At 36.3% G+C, this 19,398-nt stretch overlaps 2 protein-coding genes across 4 annotated transcripts; one reads left to right on the plus strand and one right to left on the minus strand.

The window, feature by feature from the left end:
- The first annotated feature begins 1,740 nt into the window (after positions 1-1,740).
- On the plus strand, positions 1,741-12,855 carry LOC104111275 (protein CHROMATIN REMODELING 35). 2 transcript variants are annotated; one of them, XM_009620943.4, is made up of 7 exons: positions 1,741-1,970; positions 2,089-2,172; positions 2,846-3,417; positions 5,505-5,696; positions 9,976-10,134; positions 10,719-12,484; positions 12,566-12,855. In XM_009620943.4, coding segments are annotated over exons 1-7 (2,778 nt in total). In that variant the 5' UTR covers positions 1,741-1,969; the 3' UTR covers positions 12,570-12,855. The 2 variants fall into 2 exon arrangements, with proteins under 2 accessions (XP_009619238.1, XP_009619239.1); XM_009620944.4 differs by having other exon boundaries at positions 2,846-3,402.
- Positions 12,856-13,050: 195 nt separating this feature from the next.
- LOC104111276 (BEL1-like homeodomain protein 7) lies at positions 13,051-19,155 on the minus strand. 2 transcript variants are annotated; one of them, XM_009620946.4, is made up of 6 exons: positions 18,401-19,155; positions 16,642-17,615; positions 15,119-15,498; positions 14,975-15,035; positions 13,643-14,012; positions 13,474-13,559 (listed from the first exon to the last, which is right to left on the minus strand). In XM_009620946.4, exons 2-6 carry the CDS (start codon positions 17,509-17,511, stop codon positions 13,552-13,554), a joined length of 1,689 nt encoding a protein of 562 aa, XP_009619241.1. In that variant the 5' UTR covers positions 17,512-17,615; positions 18,401-19,155; the 3' UTR covers positions 13,474-13,551. The 2 variants fall into 2 exon arrangements, with proteins under 2 accessions (XP_009619240.1, XP_009619241.1); XM_009620945.4 differs by having other exon boundaries at positions 13,051-14,012; positions 18,401-19,148.
- Positions 19,156-19,398: the final 243 nt, after the last annotated feature.

Consider the following 19,398-nt stretch of genomic DNA (forward strand, 5'->3'; position numbering starts at 1 on the left):
ATGGTGGTATTTTTTTTCTCTCAATTTTAACTCTTTATGCATTATATTTAATATTACTTTTATTTTTTCTTCGTATTGGACATTATGTAATGGTAATGTATTGCCAATATGGAGGATTTTTATGCAAATAATTTTATTAAACCTTCATACATATTTTAAATAAGAATTTAATAAATAATTTTTTATTAATTTTAAAATTTTATATATTATAAATTAGCATAGAAGATATTGTAGTCCAAAAACTAGGTTATTGCAGTTATGTCCTTTCCCTATGAGTTCTTCCGTTTAATATTTTAGGTCATTTTTTATATATTAATATTGTATTTATGTGTTTATAATAATATAGGCTCTTATTTTTCTAAATGGATTTGGATAATATAATACATTCTCAAATTAGACTAGTAATAGAACATTATAATATGTTTTGAAATTAAATTGGTAATAGGATTTTTTAATAAGTATATCCTAAAATTAATATGATTACATGTCTAAATATATTTACTTGTTCAATTTTATATGGATTAGACATCCCGAAAATAATTATACTAATAGGATTCTTAAAAGTAATCATGTAGGAATCCTTAATGTGTAGTATTATGTCCTAAAACTAATAAGATTATAAAGTTAATATCTAAAATTCCGGTTATATCCTTTTATTATGAGTTATTATGTTTAAAATTATAAAGTTATTTTTGTAAACCGATATTGTATTCATACTTTTATAATAATATAGATAGATTAAAATAATATCATACATTCATATAGAATTTGCACAGCAGTAAGTGAATTATTTTGGATTACACGAAATATATGTGCAGTTGAGTCATACTTAGTGGACGTTTGGATACAAGAATTGTGAAAATCCAAAAAAGTTAATTTTTTTTCTTCCAGTTGAGAATGATATTTGGAAATTGGAGTTGTGTTTGTACATAAATACAACTTGGAGTTGTGTTTGAACTTCTGTGAGTGATTTAGAGTAAAAATTATAATCAAATTCCGGAAAATTTTGAAATTCAACTTCAAATTGGATTTGAAATTTCATGGCTAAACACTGATTCCGAAAAAGGAAAAAAATTCAGGAAAAAGTGATTTTTTGGGCCAAACGAGCCCTTAACTTATCCTAAATGAGTTAAAAATAACATCGGAATAATTCATAGTGGACTAGTAATATCAGAATAAGTTATCTTCGAATAACAACTTGTTTGGATGGTTGTTACATATTGTATTGTATCGTATTATTGCTTTAAATATGATGTTTGTTTTGATTATCACTTAAATTTTATGATATCGTATCGTTAAATTCGTCGTTACATAATGACAAAATGTGCCATTTTATGTAACGACCAATTTGGCGTGGTCGCATTGTTACCTTATTTTTTTCTCTCACCTTCACTACAATTAAATAATTTTATCATTTATCCCACCTTTTTATATAATAAATTTACGCCGTACCATTTTTTTAAATAATAATATTATAAATTTATTCTTCATATTGCTGGTGCGTGATATAATAAAATGATGATAAACGATACAATCTATCCAAACATTATATTTATCAAACGATACAATACAACACAATATATTATAAAATTATATATAACAAATATTAAAACAAGTTGTAAAGCAATAAAATTAATATAACGTATCAAAAATTAAATAAGAAATAATACCTAGCATAACTTGTATTCAACCCGTAAAAGCACTAGAAACCATATAAATTGCTTCTTAAGTTTACTCTAATAGTAAATCCCGAGGTTTGTAAGAAGAAAATCCTGAGGTTTGTGAAAATTGCTTCTTTCACTTGAAGCTTCACCTTCTGAATCAGATTCTCTCCTCAAAACCCCCTTTTGTTTTTTCTGCTCCAATTACACACAGCTCGTTAACCATCCCTCTTTAAAAATCCCCATAATCCTTTTTTCCCTTCAAATTTTCGCGAAGTTATTCTTGTTCATCGCTGCGTTCTACTCAAAGTGAGTGGGTTATTTACACATAAAATACTTTTTAAAAATTACAGCATGCATGTATCTTTTAGTTTGAAATTTTGAACGACATTGTGTTGATCTTTTCTCTTTCTTGGTTTAATTACAGTGACAATGGACTTAGCTACTGAAGGATGGCGGAGCAGTTTTGTTAACCCTACGGCTAAAAGGTTACAGCCCTGTAGCCCCCGAGGTAAATTCCCCTCTTTTTTTTTTTCTTTTTTCTGTACACCATGTGGTATTATACGTGACCTAGTTTGACTTGCACTTTTTGCTAAAAAGTAAAATCAATCAGTCAAATCAACCACTTTTTATTCCCGAATTAGTTGGGGTCGGCTATATGAATCAAGCTGAAGTTACCAGCTGAAGTTACATGGAACTCTTTTTCAGTGTTGAAAGTTACACAGACTTTATTAACATATATTTGCCTTCAGTAAGTTCAATGGACACATGGAGCTGTTCTTCCGAAAAAAAGAAGTTTTAAGGCGTAGTAGTAGTAGTAGTAGTAATAGTGCTAGTTGTTGTATTATAAATATCTACTTATATGCGTTATAAACCCCATTTACGATAGGTGTGAAACTATTCACTAGGTGTGAAGAAATTCTTCATTCGCTATGTATACTGTATGATAGAGTGCAGCTCTTTTCCTTCCTCCCGCACACTCCTGCCAATGGATAGCGACACGCCCCTTGGCGATGAACCCTTTTGTGGTTTTATCATTTGCTTCCATTTGTGTGAAAAAATTGTAGTGAGTAATGCAATTGAATGCTGATTATTCAGGCATATCATATGAGTATCATATATTCTGTTGTCATCATGTCCTCTGTTCTCGTGTCTTATGCATAATACTTTTATTTTTGGAACAGATTTATTTTCTAAGGGGACAAAAAAGATGAAATTTGATGAAAGTAGAAGCCAGAGTAGCCCTACTACTGCATCTAGTTGGCGGGAAGAATGCGAACATGAAAAAGGAAAGGTGTCATCAGGAGTTTTTGGCCGTTCTGATCCGTTTGCTATTCCTGAATTGCTTGAAGCGTTAGATTCTGGGAAGTTTGGAAGTGTCACCAGAGAGATTGAGGACCTTATTAAGCGGCGAATGAAGTTAGTGAACTCTTGTTTTGCAAGTGATCATTCACTTCCCAACAAAGTCTTGGAATTGGAAAGGAACTTTGAGAAAGGGGAGTTCAAAGGAAATCAGCCTGCCCCCGATGTAATTGACTTGGAGGATGAGCAGGAAGCTAAAGGCGTTGCTCCCTCTACATGTTTTGGACCTTCAGCTGGGCTTCTTGTTATTATTGATTCAGATGATGAAGACACTCAAAAAGACTTCATCTCTCCATCTCAGGGGATGATTCACACTCAGAAGAGTTCTATTTCTCCATTTCAGGGGATCCCCTTACAGAATGCTTTTATTGACTTTCAAGTTAAGGATTTTGTGGCAAGTACATTCTAGATTGTTAAATTCGTGGAAATTCTTTATGCCACTGTTTGGTGCTATTTGTGGTGATGATGTTATTCGAAGCAGCATCACTGAATTTGCATTTCTCAATTATCTTGTTTTTCGTGAAAAAGGAATCTTACTTGATCTGCTAGAATAAATATTTGAGCATGTTCTGTAATTGATCATGGTGAAATATAAGCTCTGACCTCCAAATCTCAAATCATATAGATCAGTACTATCTATCATGGAAGTGAAGCCATGATCTACCTCAACAGGAGGAATCTAACCACTCAGTCAGCGCAGTGAATTTATTTATTTGTTTTAGGAAGATGCAGGGTAATTTATTGCTTCCAAGTAGTCCCTTGTCAAATTATAAAAATTTACCTTTTAGAATATCATGGTATGCTCGACACTGTAAGAGTTAGGAGCATACAATATGTACCCTTGAACTTGAGGAGGAGTGTTAAGACTTAAGATTTTGGAAATTGTTAGTGGCAAGAGTCTATTCCTTGTAAATGTGGGAAAGATGTAGAATCCCTGTTATTAAGAATAGGAATTACTTTCTTTTTCTGTTTTGAATTACTTGTAAACACTATTTAAATCCTAATATACTTGTGGAATGATCGAGCAATTCATTTAAGTCTTCTTTTCTTTTCTTTTCTTTGTTGGGGAGCATGTGTCAGGAGTAAGGTGGGAGCATAAGCGGACAGGGAATGGATTTGAGGTTCTTGATCTCAATTCTAACCAGTCGAGTTAAGCTCATGATTTGGTATAAATAATGAATATGTGGCATCTTTAGGCTAAACAAAGGGATAGGAAGTGTGAGAATACCTCTATGTATGCATAAAGCTTTGGCAAAGTCTTCAGACAATCTAATTTGAAGATTGAGAAAGAGATCCTCTCTAATGTATTGTTAGACCAATCAATCATCATACATCTTGCATTTGATCAAAAAGGATTTCTCGATATGTCCGGAAAATAGGGAGGGGTGTTAATATCGGATTGTTGGAAACTTCATCAGACACTCTTGACTGTTTGAGGCAGCATCTTAAAGTTAAAACTTTGTTGAATTGTGTGTTGATGGTATTTTTTCCTATCTCAATAAATTCAGTTGCTATTTACATTGGATTTTAGAGTTTTCATCCTACATTATGGAGGCCATGTGAGGATAAAGGTGCTTATCCTGGCTGAAAGGGCATTTACTGCTATATGTTTTATTGATATAGTAAATGCATTTAGTGCTATATAAGTCTGATGAACACCAGACGATCATTTCGTGAAGGTAATGCTATATAAGTCTGAAGAACACCAGATGATCACCTTACCATAAGACATGGTTTTCTGCGAAAGACACCAAATCTTCTATACATATAGGAACCTCATGGGTGAACCAAAAAGAGAAGTAAGGGGAAAAAGGCTATTCGTCAGTTGTGTAAAAAGTTTATCTTCCCTCAAAATCTCTCCTATTCCTCTCTCCCCATTCAGTCCACGTAAGTGCTAGAGGAGCGGTATTCCATGCCCTGCGCCTTCTCTTCCGTCTTCTACCAGCCCAGCTAAAATTGCTTCTTGCATATGCCTGACATAACCCACTGAAGACGAAACCATCTCAGAATTAAAGACTCCTGAATACCCTAATTTCCTTCAATTTTTGGAGTACAAAACAAATTCCGTATCAACCTAATGGTAGTGTTTCATCCTACCTGCCCTTCTCACCAGAAAACTCGCTGAAGTAGATCTAACTTAAACTACCATATATTCTGATATATTAGTTAGTCTTTGAGAAAAATACTAGAATTAACAACTTAGCTCAGTTTTCCTACCATGAAGGGGTTGAACTGCGGAATATGTGGAAGATCTGCTTTAACTTGAGATCATTTTCCTTTTTAGAATGGATTCTAGGACACTTTGACATGTTAAGTTTGATACTGTTCTTTTCTCCTTCACCCCCCACCCCCCCAAAAAAAGGAACAACAGTGACCATCTTGTTTTATATGTGTTGTTTATGATTGACCCGAGTTCTCTTGCATCATTTTTATTCAGTCAGATTTCTTATGCTTCGTTGCCAATCTGTTTGAATAATGCAGGGGAAGGATTCTGCTGAAAGACAGACTTTGATAGAAACTTTAAGCCTCGGTGGGGAAGCTGAAATAACGAAAGATAAAGGTGTTTATGTTGGTGTACAAGATGATGATGAGATTGATGATGGCGCCGAGCAGCCCGATGAAGGTTTGACTGATATATGGAATGAGATGTCATTTGCTCTCGAAAGCTCAAAGGTACATTTGTTTGATATTGTATTCAGCTGCACAATAACTCTCTTTACTAGGTTCTGCCACTATATTTGTGAGATTAAACTGGGTTCTGGAATAGTGCCTAGCAATTTGGGAGAGAATTGGTAATTCTCTGTGCAGGCAATTCTAAATTGTCAGCTTCTTTTGGAGGTTTCAAATGTTTATGTATGTATTGTTATTCTCCCAGCTAAATTTTAAACCTGTGCATGCAACTTTTATAGTCATTTCACTTTATTAGAAAAGCTTTGTAGTCATTTCAACCTTCAAAGGTATTTACTATGTACATGTATGGTTCCTCATTGTAGTACCCTTGCACCTTGATATTTTTGTTTTGTTTTTTGCCTTTGGTGGACAAGGGAGATGACGTATGTTTAGGTGTTAAAAGCCAAAGGGCAAAATACATAAGTACCCACATGAACTATACACCAAATCCCTGTTACACACTTTCTGAGGACCAATATCACCTTACACACGCAACCTTTCGAAATTGTGTCTAATACACACTACTTTTGCTACGTGGCATGCACGTACTTAACACAAAATCTGAGCGCGTAAAACTTGTAATATTTTGTCTAAATCCGCATTTTAGTGCCACGTGTCAAAGTAATAACATTGTCCTTATTTTTTCTTTCTATCAAATGAAAATACATGTCCAATTTCTTCCCCAAACTACCAGGACCCCTCCCCACAACCCACCCTTTCCTCATCTGTCTTCCCCAAATTCCCCTCTGTTTCATCTCTTCCCCATGTACCTTTTAAAGAATTCATCAAAATCCATGATAAGGAATTTAAACAAGGTGCTCTTTATGAGAATTGACAGAAATTAAACCCTCTTTTCGTCTCTTGCCCTTCCAGACTTGCTCTTACTTTTCTCTCTACCATTAAAACTCACCAAAACATCCAATCTTTACATGAATAAAAAAGAATATTTTTTTCGTATTTCATGAGAATGAGTAAAATTACAAGAGAAGATTGGAGATTTTATTCACAATGGAGTTCTTTAGTTAATGGAAACTAAAAATTACTTTGATTTACTTTGTTTGGGAGTGGTATGAGATCTGAAAATGGAGAAAGGAGAAGTTGCAATTTCAATTTTCATCTCTTCCATTCTCGGATCTGAAAATGTTTTTGCACACTTGCACTCATGATGACGATGGCCTTCTTGGCTTGTTTGTTGCCGTTGATTTTGCTCTTCTCTCATGGTATAGATGTTATTGCTCTCCTCTTCTAAGCTCCATGGCTGAGGAGGAAGTTGATGGGAAAGGGGGGTTTGGGAAGGATGACATATGTTCTTTCTTTTTTGTTTTTTTAATTTAATCAATTAAAGTTTATTTTAAATATATTAGTATTTATTTATATATGAGTTATGACACGTGTCACATTTTGATTGGCACGTGGATGCAACCTCCAAACAAAAAGTTGGTCGAGAAAAAAGTAGTGTGTATTAGACACAATTTTGAAAGGTTGCGTGTGTAAGGTGATATTGGTCCTCAGAAAGTGTGTAACAGAGATTTGGTGTATAGTTCAGGTGGGTACTTATGTATTTTGCCAAGCCAAAGAGAATGGAGCTGCTGACACTCACTATGATGATGTGATATATGAAATATCTGCTGGAAATATGTATTATTGTGTATTAGTTGGGAATGATGGAAAATAAGATAGCTGTCTAAAACTATCACTCAATAAATGAGAAATGTTGTCTAGATGACAATGAGCAGGGTAGTAGTCTTCTTAACTTTCACAACAAATCACTAGATTGCGGGATTTTTCAAGGACGCCATTGATTTGGTGTAACGGGATTGACTTTGCTCAGAAGGTTGTAGAGGATGTGGAGGCAGAGTACTTGTTCAACTAATTCCTGCTGCATTTGTACGCTCAAATGAAATTAGTTCCTTATTCAATTATAAGAAATTATTGATATTTATGATTGATAGTTGGTGAATTATGAGGATACTCATTTGTAATGAATGTTATATATGTAGTAAAGTCAGGCAAATCAATGTTTGCTGATCTGTTGACATAGGTTAGTTGAACTTTACTCATACGAGGGAATTGATATAGTGCATAAGGAAAGTCTTAAAAGCTGGCCTATTTTGTAATTTTTCCTCGATCAACTTTGTAGCAAACTTGACACTGAACTTCTTATAGAGTAAAAACTAAAAGCTTCCTGCCTCTTCTATGTTCGATAAGAAACTATCCATCGAGAAGATTGCGTGAAAACATGAATAGAAAGATATGGCAGAATCAAGCATATCAAAGACGACCATGAAGCATCAATTTGGCGAAGCATGTAAAACATTATGCTATGAATTGTTTGAATTTAGTTTTTGTCAAATTGCGGCATTAAGACTCTCGGATCTTAGCTTCTTGGAGTCCTACTGCAAAGTACTCGAATTGTGAAACAAATTTGGGATTGTGGGAAGGGGCAGGGGGTCCTCTCACAGTTTAATGGCCATCTTACTTTCACTGATTAGAGAAGAAAGGTAAGTGGAGTGTGGGAGTTCCCATAAAAGGGTAGGTTGGGTCTGGAGGAGTTCTGCTAAAAACAATGGACGATTCTGATGGAGGTAGCTTCATTACCTCCTCCCGGAGCGATGATAGATGATGCAACCTCAATTCAGGAGTTGTGGAATTAAGGATTGCTAAAATTTCTTTAGAAAATTGAAACAGGTATATGATATAGAATCGTCTTTTATAGGGGAATGGGATGCAATACCTTTTGTAAATCTCATTGTGTAATACCAGCATGTGCTTTTATCTATAGAAGTCTTACTTGAAGGGGGGGGGGGGTGCACTAATTCCCCCTATGCACGGGGTCCAGGTAAGGGCTTAGCCTCATTGGGCCTATTGTACACAATCTTACCTTTCATATTTGCAGGAGGTTGTTCCCACCGCTTGAACCTTCTCTTGGTTACACAACAACAACTCTTACCGTTGCATCAAGGCTCTCTGAAAAAAGATTCTTATCAAAAAGAAAAAACAAAATAAGCTTGGGTTGGTTGAGGTGAGTGTCTCTTGACCTCGCATGCAAGCAGCAAGAAATTGGCTTTGTGCCATGTACACTGTACAGTGTGGGGATAGACTCCACTATGGCCTGATGTACACACTGTCAACAACAACAACAACAACATACCCAGTATTATTCCACACCGTGGGGTCTGGGGAGGGTAGTGTGTACGCAGACCTTACCCCTACCTTGTGAGGATAGAGAGGCTGTTTCCAATAGACCATCGGCTCAGGAAAGCATAAGCACCACATTAATGAAAATATAGACAAGAAGGGACAATACCAAAAAGCCATATAAAAGCATAATAAAAACAAGACAATAAGGTGATCAACAATGAAAGAAAACAACGGTTAGGCATAAAAACCTACTACCAACAGAAAGCGAGATTGTGTGCCAATACTACTGATATGAACACTCTAGACTACCTACTCTACTACCCTAATCCTCGACCTCCATACTTTCCTATCAAGGGTCATGTCCTCGGTCAGCTGAAGTTGTGTCATGTCTTGCCTAATCACCTCTCCCCACCTCTTCTTTGGCCTACCTCTACCTCTCCGTAGGCCCTCCAATGTCAACCTCTCACACCTCCTCACCGGGGCGTCTGTGCTCCTCCTCTTCACATGACCAAACCACTTGAGCCGCGCTTCCCGCATTTTGTCCTCAATAGTGTCCACACCCACCTTGTCGTAAATAACAAAATAACAGATGCATCGAGGATGCCCCATTCCGTGTTTACTATGAATTATAACTGTGACATCTAGCCTTATTATTTTTACCTTTAGTTTCTTCTGCCTTTTCCATAATTTACTTTCATAAAGTGAATTCTTTCAGTTTAGTACGGATTTATCCAGGATTATATGCATATGGTCGTAAAAGTTAAAATATGAAAGAAATGACTAAGCTTGAGTGGAGATCACATTATACCTTGGACCAGTATTAGCATTATACATCTGTATCAATTTAAAATCATACTAGACTGTATTGCTTGCAGTACCTTTTTGGTAGCATCTCTATGAAACATTTGTTGTATTGGCATTTATCTACAAAATCATCTTTACGCTCACGTTCTTTTTTTTATAAACCAATATGTGGAGTTGTTATACATTTCAAACGATCACATCAAAACACGCTTGCAGTTGCAATTCAAAGAGAGTACTTCTTCTTAGAGTCAACAGTTTGCCTTTGTTGTATATGTAAAAAAATTTCCATGGCTATTAGATATTCTATATTTTATTTGACTGTTGCATGTAAAAATAGGATGTTGCTGCTGAACCTTCACTCAATGAGCATACAGTTGAAGAGGAAGACGAGTGCGATCATTCCTTCATCTTGAAAGATGATATTGGTTATGTGTGTCGTATATGTGGAGTCATTCAGAGAAGCATCGATACCATCATTGAATTCCAGTATTCAAAGGTCCGGCTTTCAATCCTTGATCATCTTTTGTTTTGGATCTTGTGCTTGGGAAAAAAATTAGTACATTCATCATGATTATTTGTGTTAACTGTTTTTTGCTAAATCATCTGATCTGCTTTGGACCTTGATGATTAAGTTGTCCAACATCTGTCATTTGACCTATTAACCCAGTTTACTGCCTGTCTTAGATGAATGTGTATTTGACTTGGAAACAAATGCTGGGTGAGAACTAAAAGTAACTTGTCATCCTTCCTTACTGAGTCCGAAGTGTTAACAATTTTTTTGGTATTCTCATTCTCTGGAAAATGGAACTTTTAGAACTTTTTAGATACTACAACATCAGAAGGAAATGAATGATGATTTTGTTACTAAAAGTAGAAATTGCATAAGCTTTTTCACAACTGTTCTGGGAGGTGGTTAAGTTACCAAAAGCTTTGATTGGCTCATTGTTGTGACCCTGTCTTAACAAGTCTTGAGGTAGCATTTTGGGCTGGTTTAATACAAGTCACTGACTTAATTCGATGGCCTTCTAGTCTAAGTATCTTGAGTTATTTTCACAGAAGTGCTTTTTGCATTTTTAACAGGCCTCCAAGAGTATAAGAACGTATCACTATGAAGGTCGGTCAGCGAAGGATATAGGGCATGCTGAACTCCTTCCTGAGGGCATCATTTCATCTGATGACATTGATACGACTGAAATTTGTGTTCATCCAAGACACAAGAAACTGATGAAAGCTCACCAAGTTGAGGGATTTAATTTTCTTGTTAGCAACTTGTTGAAAGATAAAGGAGGCTGTATCATGGCTCACGCCCCTGGATCTGGCAAGACTTTCATGATAATCAGCTTCCTACAGAGTTTTATGGCCAATAATGATAGAGCTAGGCCTTTGGTGGTGTTACCTAGAGGAATCTTGGCTACATGGAAGAAAGAGTTCTTGAGGTGGCAGGTAGATGAAATTTCCCTCTATGACTTCTACTCAGTAAAAGCAGATAATAGATCTCAACAATTGGAAGTTCTGAAGCAATGGTCACAGGAAAGAAGTATTCTTTTTCTAGGCTATAAGCAGTTCTCAACAATCGTGTGCGACAATGTTGGTAGTACGACTGCAGCTGCTTGTCAGGAGATTCTGTTGAAGTGCCCATCAATTCTCATTCTTGATGAAGGGCACACTCCGCGGAACCAAGACACTGATGTTTTGACTTCACTCGAGAAGGTCCAGACACGACTAAAGGTGGTGCTTTCTGGCACCCTCTACCAAAACCATGTTAAAGAGGTCTTTAACATTCTGAACCTTGTGCGGCCAAAATTTCTCAAGTTGGAAGATTCCAGAAACATCAAAAGGACAATACTGAGCAAAGTAGCCAGCTCAGGCAGAAAGAACCTCTTGAAGAAAAGTAATGATAATGATTTTTATGAGTTAGTAGAGCATACATTGTTAAAGGATGATAATTTCTCAAGGAAGAGTTCTGTCATACTAGGTCTGCGGGATATGACCAAGAAAGTGCTTCACTATTACAAGGGAGACTTCCTCGAAGAACTTCCAGGATTGGTGGATTACACTGTCCTTCTAAACCTCCATCCTAAGCAGAAAAATGAAGTTGCAGAGCTGAAGAAACTGGGAAGAAAGTTCAAAATCAGTTCTGAAGGAAGTGCAATGTATGTGCACCCACAATTGAAGACCCTTTCAAGAAACTATTCTGTTAAAGAAAGAGTTGATGAAGAGAAAATTGATATGCTCTTAGAGAATTTGGAAGTGAGGGAAGGAGTGAAAGCCAAATTCTACCTTAACCTGCTGCAGCTATGTGAATCAAAAGGTGAAAAACTGCTAGTGTTTAGCCAGTACCTCTTGCCTTTGAAATTCTTGGAGAGGTTGACTATTAGGACTAAGGGTTACAGTCTGGGGAAGGAAATATTTCTGATCACTGGTGATTCAGACTCGGAAACCAGGGAGTCATCAATGGAACGGTTTAACACTTCAGCAGATGCTCGTGTTTTCTTTGGTTCAATTAAGGCATGTGGTGAAGGAATATCACTTGTTGGGGCATCTCGGATTATCATATTGGATGTACATCTCAACCCGTCAGTAACCCGTCAAGCAATAGGGCGTGCATTCCGACCAGGTCAGGTCAGGAAAGTATACACTTACAGATTGATAGCCTCAGGTTCACCTGAGGAGGAAGATCATCAAACTTGTTTTAAAAAGGAGTCTATTGCAAAGTTGTGGTTCGAGTGGAGTGAGTATTATGCCCAGCCTGATTTTGAGATGGAGACTGTCAATATTGAAAACTGTGATGATATGTTTTTGGAATCACCGCGTCTTAATGAAGATGTGGTGGCTCTGTACAAAAGGTCAGGGAGAATTACTTTCTTTGAGTGGATACTTGTTCTGGTATTTTGACTAGTATTTCTGAAACCTTTCTTCGTTTTCAGGTAGAGTGATCGAGAAGTATCAAACAGCATGGTCGTCTAACAAATGGTGTATCCATTATGCCAATGAAGGCTTAGGGATCTAACAGGAATTGCTGTGTTATTTGCAGACTGCATGTTAACTATCTGGCCATTATCTTTGTCCAGAACATGTCAAAGTTCAAACTGATTGTAAATATTTTTCCATATCCAAGACTTCTTGTTGTGTAAATCTCTTCATTGTGCCTCCTCTTTAATGTTATTCTGTAGAAGATGTTAGAGATAGAGATCTGAAAGGAAATTCGTAGACCTCACTTCCACCGAGTTTACTTTACTATTATTCCCTCTCATTTTTTTTGCACCTCAAATAGGACTGGTTTGAATTATGAGGTCGATTAAACTTGGTTAGCAGCAGAATAAGTCTGGAACTTGGAGATCTACCACCATGAAATCTTTTCCCTAAGCTGGCTCTCAAAGTTCTGCTTAGGGGGAAAAAGAAGATACTAGGCTGAGGCTAAGAGATCAGGAAATGTATATAACATATTCCAACTATACAACAACTATGGTCAATCTCAAGCAAGTTGGGATCGACTATACACCAAATTCCAACTATCAAAAACAATAAAATCTGTTATATCTTTACAGACTTTACAGGATTAATAACTAGGGGAACTTCCCATCCAATAGCTTGCTATATTACAACATTGATTAATGAGACTATTACATCACAGTGAACTTGAGTTTAAGCTTCAAACTAACCAGCTGAGTGAAGCTGAATGCTTCTTGAATGTTCCCAAAACTTGCAGTGTAATTCTACATCACATATCATGCTACAAAATCATGTAGCAGATGGGAGGAGCCAAAAAGGATGCTGCCTGCTCCCAGAATCCAAACAGTTGAATTCTGCTGTCTCAGAGACCATAGTAGTAGGTGCTGTACTATAGATTTCATCTACTCTCAACGGTACATAACTACCGTGAGACTCGATAGACATCGGCAGGCTGCTTCCTTCACCTTGCTGCAACCCCAGTGTAAGTGAAACTCCATTAGGAAGTACATTTCCACTTCCAAATCTACCAAAATCTGAGAATCTGTCATTACCTTGAACAAATGTGTCCTGAAAAAGGGTGCAATTATCCATAGCAGGCCGGGGTTCGTCTCTTTGAGTTTGATTTTCCATTCCAGATTGACTTTGAGTTTCTGCATTATTTGCTCCTTCCATTTCTACATCAGCAACATGGTTGGATTTTGACTCCAAGATTTGGTCACTATTGTACTGCTCATATTCTGAGGTTTCATTCCGTTTCAATTCTTCTGTTTCTTCGACTTTTGAGTCTTTCGATGCAAGTCTGGAAGCAAAGTCTGATGAAGAGTTTGAGTTCATTTCAGTATCACCAGCTTCTTCTTTGTACATTTCCTCAACCATAGGCTTCCAAAGACGTACCCGTGCATTTATAAACCAATTTGATACCTGAGACATGACATCAGTTCATTAACAAAATGCTACGCCAGTATGAAACGTCCACTAATGAAAAAGAACCAAATGCCTACAATTTATTTTCGATTGGAAACTGCCAACTGTTTAAAAACAGATGAATTTTTCTCAAGGAAACTATAGACTCTGTTCAGTGCAATAAAGTTTTCCTGCCAAATATAAAAACTTTGAGTAGCTGCACTTATGCAGGAAGGAGCCCTCTGCCACTGGAGTTAAATCTCAGCTGACTTAAAATTCAAGAACTCCTTTTCAGCAAACTCCTAATCAGTTAAGACCAAAAATTCTTGACGGCTAAATGATCCCTGAATGTTATCAGTGATGTAGAAACTTCCAACATTGGTGGTTAATTGACTGAAGTGCAACTTTCCTGACTCCAGCAAATACTGAAATATCTTGACACTGGAAAATTTAATTATAGGATGACTATGAAAAACAAACAGCCTGGGTACGATAAATGTAGCATTTAAAGATTTTAGACAGCCCTAGCATTTTAGTGCGACTCATAGTAACAAGAACATAGTTTCAACATGCTATTGCTTTTTTCATCCGGACGATCACTAGATAATAAACATTCTTTTCATGAAAAAAATAATTCCACTCCAGTTTCGGAGACAGTTAAAATAAATCCCCAAGTTTGCAATAATCCATGTGCCTAAGTTCTGCAATTTCAAAATAGGATAAATGTACTCACTAAAGTAAGACTAATGTAAAATGTTCCAGATAAAAAAACACACATGCTGAAGGAAAATGTAATCCTGAGAATAATCAGTCTCTAGCAAGCCAACTTTCACTATCCTGAGATCACTAATAAGCCTAGAGGCACTGTCTTAGAGAGTCTTCTATTAAAACAATTCTTTTGAAGAAACATAAACATACATTTGTTGGCTACAAGAAAGACTAATATATCTTTAGCATTTACAAATAGTAACACCTTATACCTGACTTCTCGTTAAACCAGTTTGCCTTGCTAGCATAATTTTGTCAGAATCTTTCGGGTAGCTGGAAAAAGAGAAACAACTACAAATTAGACGACCAGAGTTCTTTTTCGGAGATAAATTGGATGATTGAATTGATCAACTTACGGATGAAGAAAATGCTCGAAAAGCCAAGCGCGCAAAATTGAAACAGAGCTTTCAGGCAAACCCCTCTGAGGCCTCCAGGCATGTTGTTGCATCATACCAAGCTGCTGAAGGGCTCTCTGCTGTCTAATATGCTGATCCACATAACGCAGGCGTGATATTCCAATTGCTTTGCTGTTTTCTGAAGCATCTTGCTCTCCAACACTTCTTCGTGATGCTCGAATCTGATCGCAGATTGCATCACGCAAGCAACGGAAGTGACGGGAAATTGTCTGGAGAGCAAGAGCTGTGTATGGCTTAGCTGCTCCATCTCCAGCTACCACATCAAATGATGAGACCACTATTTGCATCTGATGATAATATTGTCTGTACCTTCTATCAATCTGTGACAACAAACCATTACTCAACTTCCACTTTTTATTCAAATCACAGATGGCAAAGAGATAAAATGGTTTTGTTCTAGAATCCATAGTCTTTGAGGAACGTTATTCGCTCCTAATTTACAAATCTAGAAACATATCCATAGTTCCACTTTTTTTTATATAGGAAGAATTTACATTCAGGAAAAATACCTGCTACAAATCCTTGTTGTGAACTCATATTACCATCAGTAGCATTCATAAACTTAATTACTAGAAACTCTGGCTGTAGTGGATGAATCAAAAAGAAGGATGCCAATGTACTATAAATGCCCTTCATTAACTGAACACAAATAATGACAGTAATGATACTATCATAACAGTTAGTGCAAATTTCTTCCCAAGACTATATTATCTTGTATCATACTGCAGTTAGTCATGCATTATATTTTAAGTTTGCCTTCTTAGAGAAGCCATTCATTGGAAAGACAACAACAACAACAACAACAACAACAACAACAACAACAACCACCCAGTAAAATCCCACTAATGGGGTCTGGGGAGGGTAGTGTGTACGCAAACCTTACCCCTACCCCGAAGGAGTAGAGAGGCTGTTTCCGAAAGACCCTTGGCTCAAAAAAGGATAAAAGGGCAAAAAAGAGACAATATTAGTATCACAAAAACAATCATAGGATAAATAGAAACACCATGAAATCCAGAAGACAGTAATAATACTATTATAACAGTTAACTCTCTATTATTATCCCTATGAAGTGATTATTTAAAGTAAGCTATTTCATTTCATGCAAATACATTTAACAACAGCTTTCTAAATGCTGTCTGGAAGTCAAAGTTCCGTCAAACAAGCTGCTTTATTCATCATAATTTCCTCGGTCACATAGTAATGCATCAAAAGAAGCACATTTCATCAGAATTAAAGGTCCTCGGAGACAAGTTAGCCAATCGAAAGATGAATGTGAACCGTCAAAGAAGTCCTTAACACACTGTAGCCACTACTTTGACTCCTTTTATGCAATTATCAATTGAAATAAAAAATTTGGGATGCAGAGTATTGAAATCCTAAACTAATGAGCAAATACATGCCACAAAAAACCTTGAAAACCACCAAAAATTGATGTACAAAACACGATTTTCCAAAGATCATACCTCATCCAGCATCGACAGAAGCTTGGTCAGTTTGTTCTGCACTTCTTGCTTCTCGGTTTGTGAAAGTTCACTTTGGTGGTTTTTCGAATCTTGAGGATTTGAACTCCCATTTGCAGGAGGATCTGATGATTTATTTTTCGAGTCGCCATCAGACTCTCTAGACTCCTTTGTGAACTCTTTCTTAGAATTATGCTCCTTGATAGCCTTTCTGACATTAACAACCTCATCAAGCAAATACTGAGCTGCTTTCAAATACTTTGAGTTGGGAACTTTTCTTCCAATACTCGACGTACCATATGGAGAATTATACCCTCCTTTCATAGCATCTGAGTTGCTTCCAGCATAATCTGGAGGTAAATAATCTGAATTTCTTTGTTGTTTTGGTTGGGAATTATCACCATCTCCGAAGGACACATTGCCACCACTAACTTCACCTGGAATAGATGAAGCAGGATTCAAGAATGACGTAAAACCTTGGTTAGGATTCTGAGATTGGACATGTGAAATTCCAATTCCAGATGATATATTGGAGCCAAGACTGAGGTATAGCATCTCATTTCTGCTATCTCTCCATGCAGAAAAATCATGAATTCCCATCCGCGATCCTCCAAGATTAGATAATATTTCCTGTTGTGATGTGTTGTTGGAATCGGAGTCTCCAACTGGTGGGATATCGACGCAGCTGTTTTGCTGTTGGGAAGTACCGGTCAACATATCTGAATATGTCCCAGAAGAAGAATAGTTCATGAACACCATCATGTTCTCTGGAGCATTTGAAGCTTCTGAATAAGAACCAGGCAAAGATTGCCTAAAATATTGAAATGTCTCAGCTTCTCTTTGACTGTTTGGACTAGGAAAATAAGTTGCCATCCTTGGATTTCTCACTATTTCTTCTTCTCTTTTTTTAGTTCTGTGATGAATAACTTTTGTGTTTCAAATTCATAAAGGTTAATTGATTATCCAAGTACAGTCTCCTGCAAAGGGAAATTTAAGATATCAATGACACGAAAACGGAAGAGAATGCACTTCTATACTGATCACACTATGGTACTAAACTGTGTAGAAACATGAAATTAATTACAATTAACACCTCAGTTGAGCCCTTATCAGAATTTTAGGCAATTCACCAATTTCAAACTCGGGGAAGATAATATTAAAGCACGATAAAAAACGCGACGAATGTCAAACTTCAAAAGCTGTTGCAACTGCTGGACATATTTATATATGTATGTCTCACTTAACATGATCTCATCAAGAAAACTGAAGTGATGAATCAAACAACTACTATTATGCCTCAATTCCAAGCAAGTTGGGGTCGGCTATATGAATCTTCACTGTCCATGTCGCTCAATTTAAGCTCATCTCAGTCTAAAAAATCAACCCAAATTCAAAATCAAAAATAATAATGACTAATAAAATATTGAAGCACCCATCTTTACCAATGCTTATAACTCCTGAGCAGACAAAAACAAAAATTGCATACCAAACAAGATGAACTACATGGTCTTTGCTCTCCACACAATCCATTAAAAAAAACTATGTAACAGCTAATTTGTTCACTAGAGTATATATGATGAAATTCGGCAGTAACCATTTCCCAATAACAGTCACATGAAAGCAGCAAATTGGAAATTACTATTTACAACATGTAATTCTTTTCTTCTATACAACAGATATTGGCCACTGACAAGAATCCATTTGTTTTAGAGTTGGGAACAAAGTCAAAACAGAGAAAACAGTAACTAGAATAATCTTTTACCTGAAAACCTGCAATATTTGTGTCTTCTCTGGGGAACAGAAAAGCTTCGATCGACCAAACAATTCCTTCTTGAAAGCAAAAACACTGATCCCTATACTCAAATACCATCTCCTTTCACTCTCTCTTTCTGGTTTTCAGGCATAATACAAGTCAAAATGACCACGAAATAAGAAACTCCAAAGACCCCCAAAAAAATGAATTTTTTTTAATCCTTAATGTACAAAGTAGTAGTACAAGAAATCAAATCATCAGTCCTGTAGTACTCTTCTTACTTATCATATATTCTCTATCCATCAATTTATCTATTCACACGTGAGAGCTGCACAGAACCATACAAAATATCACACGTATACACATCCCTTTAATTTCTCTCTCTTTACTTTTCTTTCTGTTCCTTTCCTACACGCTTTCTCTCTCTATATCTACATGAAAGCTCCAAAAATTGTTTTTTTTTTCATTTCCTTTCTATATGCAGAACTCAAAAAGAGACTTTCCTATGAAAAATCGTAATCTTTCACTTTCAATCTCTATCTCTTCCTTAATGGGGTTTTTATTCTGTTGTTTTTGACTTGTTGTTACTGTTACTTGTTAGATCGTTCTTGATTATTTAGTTTTTGGTGTTTTTCTTTTAATGTTTGGTTAAGGAGTACTGCAATCTCTAACTACCAGTTGGTACGTAGAACTAAAACCTCTCTAATATCTTTCTTTTTTCTAAGTTTTCTGTTTTCTTACTCCTCAGCTTCTGTATATTCCTCTCATCTTAAGCTTGTATAGACGACTTTTTTTGCAGCAATATCCACCATACATGACGTTTCAAAGATATTTGTTTTCTTTTAAAAAATCTCTCTCTTCCCTCCCAACCACTCTGGGGACCAAAAACCCCGGCCTTCTCTTTTCTAGGGTCGTACTATTTCTTTTCAAAATATTTGACAATATTTTATTTTAATTTTTTAGTTTTCAACTCGGTGTTTGGTACCACTTTAAACTCAACTAATTTT

The sequence above is a fragment of the Nicotiana tomentosiformis genome, chromosome 1, assembly GCF_000390325.3.
Source record: "Nicotiana tomentosiformis chromosome 1, ASM39032v3, whole genome shotgun sequence".
Lineage (NCBI taxonomy): Eukaryota > Viridiplantae > Streptophyta > Magnoliopsida > Solanales > Solanaceae > Nicotiana > Nicotiana tomentosiformis.

Bases quoted from the DNA above. Each gene is read 5' to 3' on its own strand.
- LOC104111276 (XM_009620945.4), bottom strand. From the start codon at position 17,511: ATGGCAACTTATTTTCCTAGTCCAAACAGTCAAAGAGAAGCTGAGACA. The intron at 15,036-15,118 runs GTAAGTTGATCA...CTCTTTTTCCAG, and splicing joins TTCGAGCATTTTCTTCATCC to CTACCCGAAAGATTCTGACA. The intron at 14,013-14,974 runs GTATAAGGTGTT...GTCATGTCTCAG, and splicing joins CTGGTTTAACGAGAAGTCAG to GTATCAAATTGGTTTATAAA.
- LOC104111275 (XM_009620943.4), top strand. The intron at 2,173-2,845 runs GTAAATTCCCCT...TTTTTGGAACAG, and splicing joins ACAGCCCTGTAGCCCCCGAG to ATTTATTTTCTAAGGGGACA. The intron at 5,697-9,975 runs GTACATTTGTTT...ATGTAAAAATAG, and splicing joins TTGCTCTCGAAAGCTCAAAG to GATGTTGCTGCTGAACCTTC.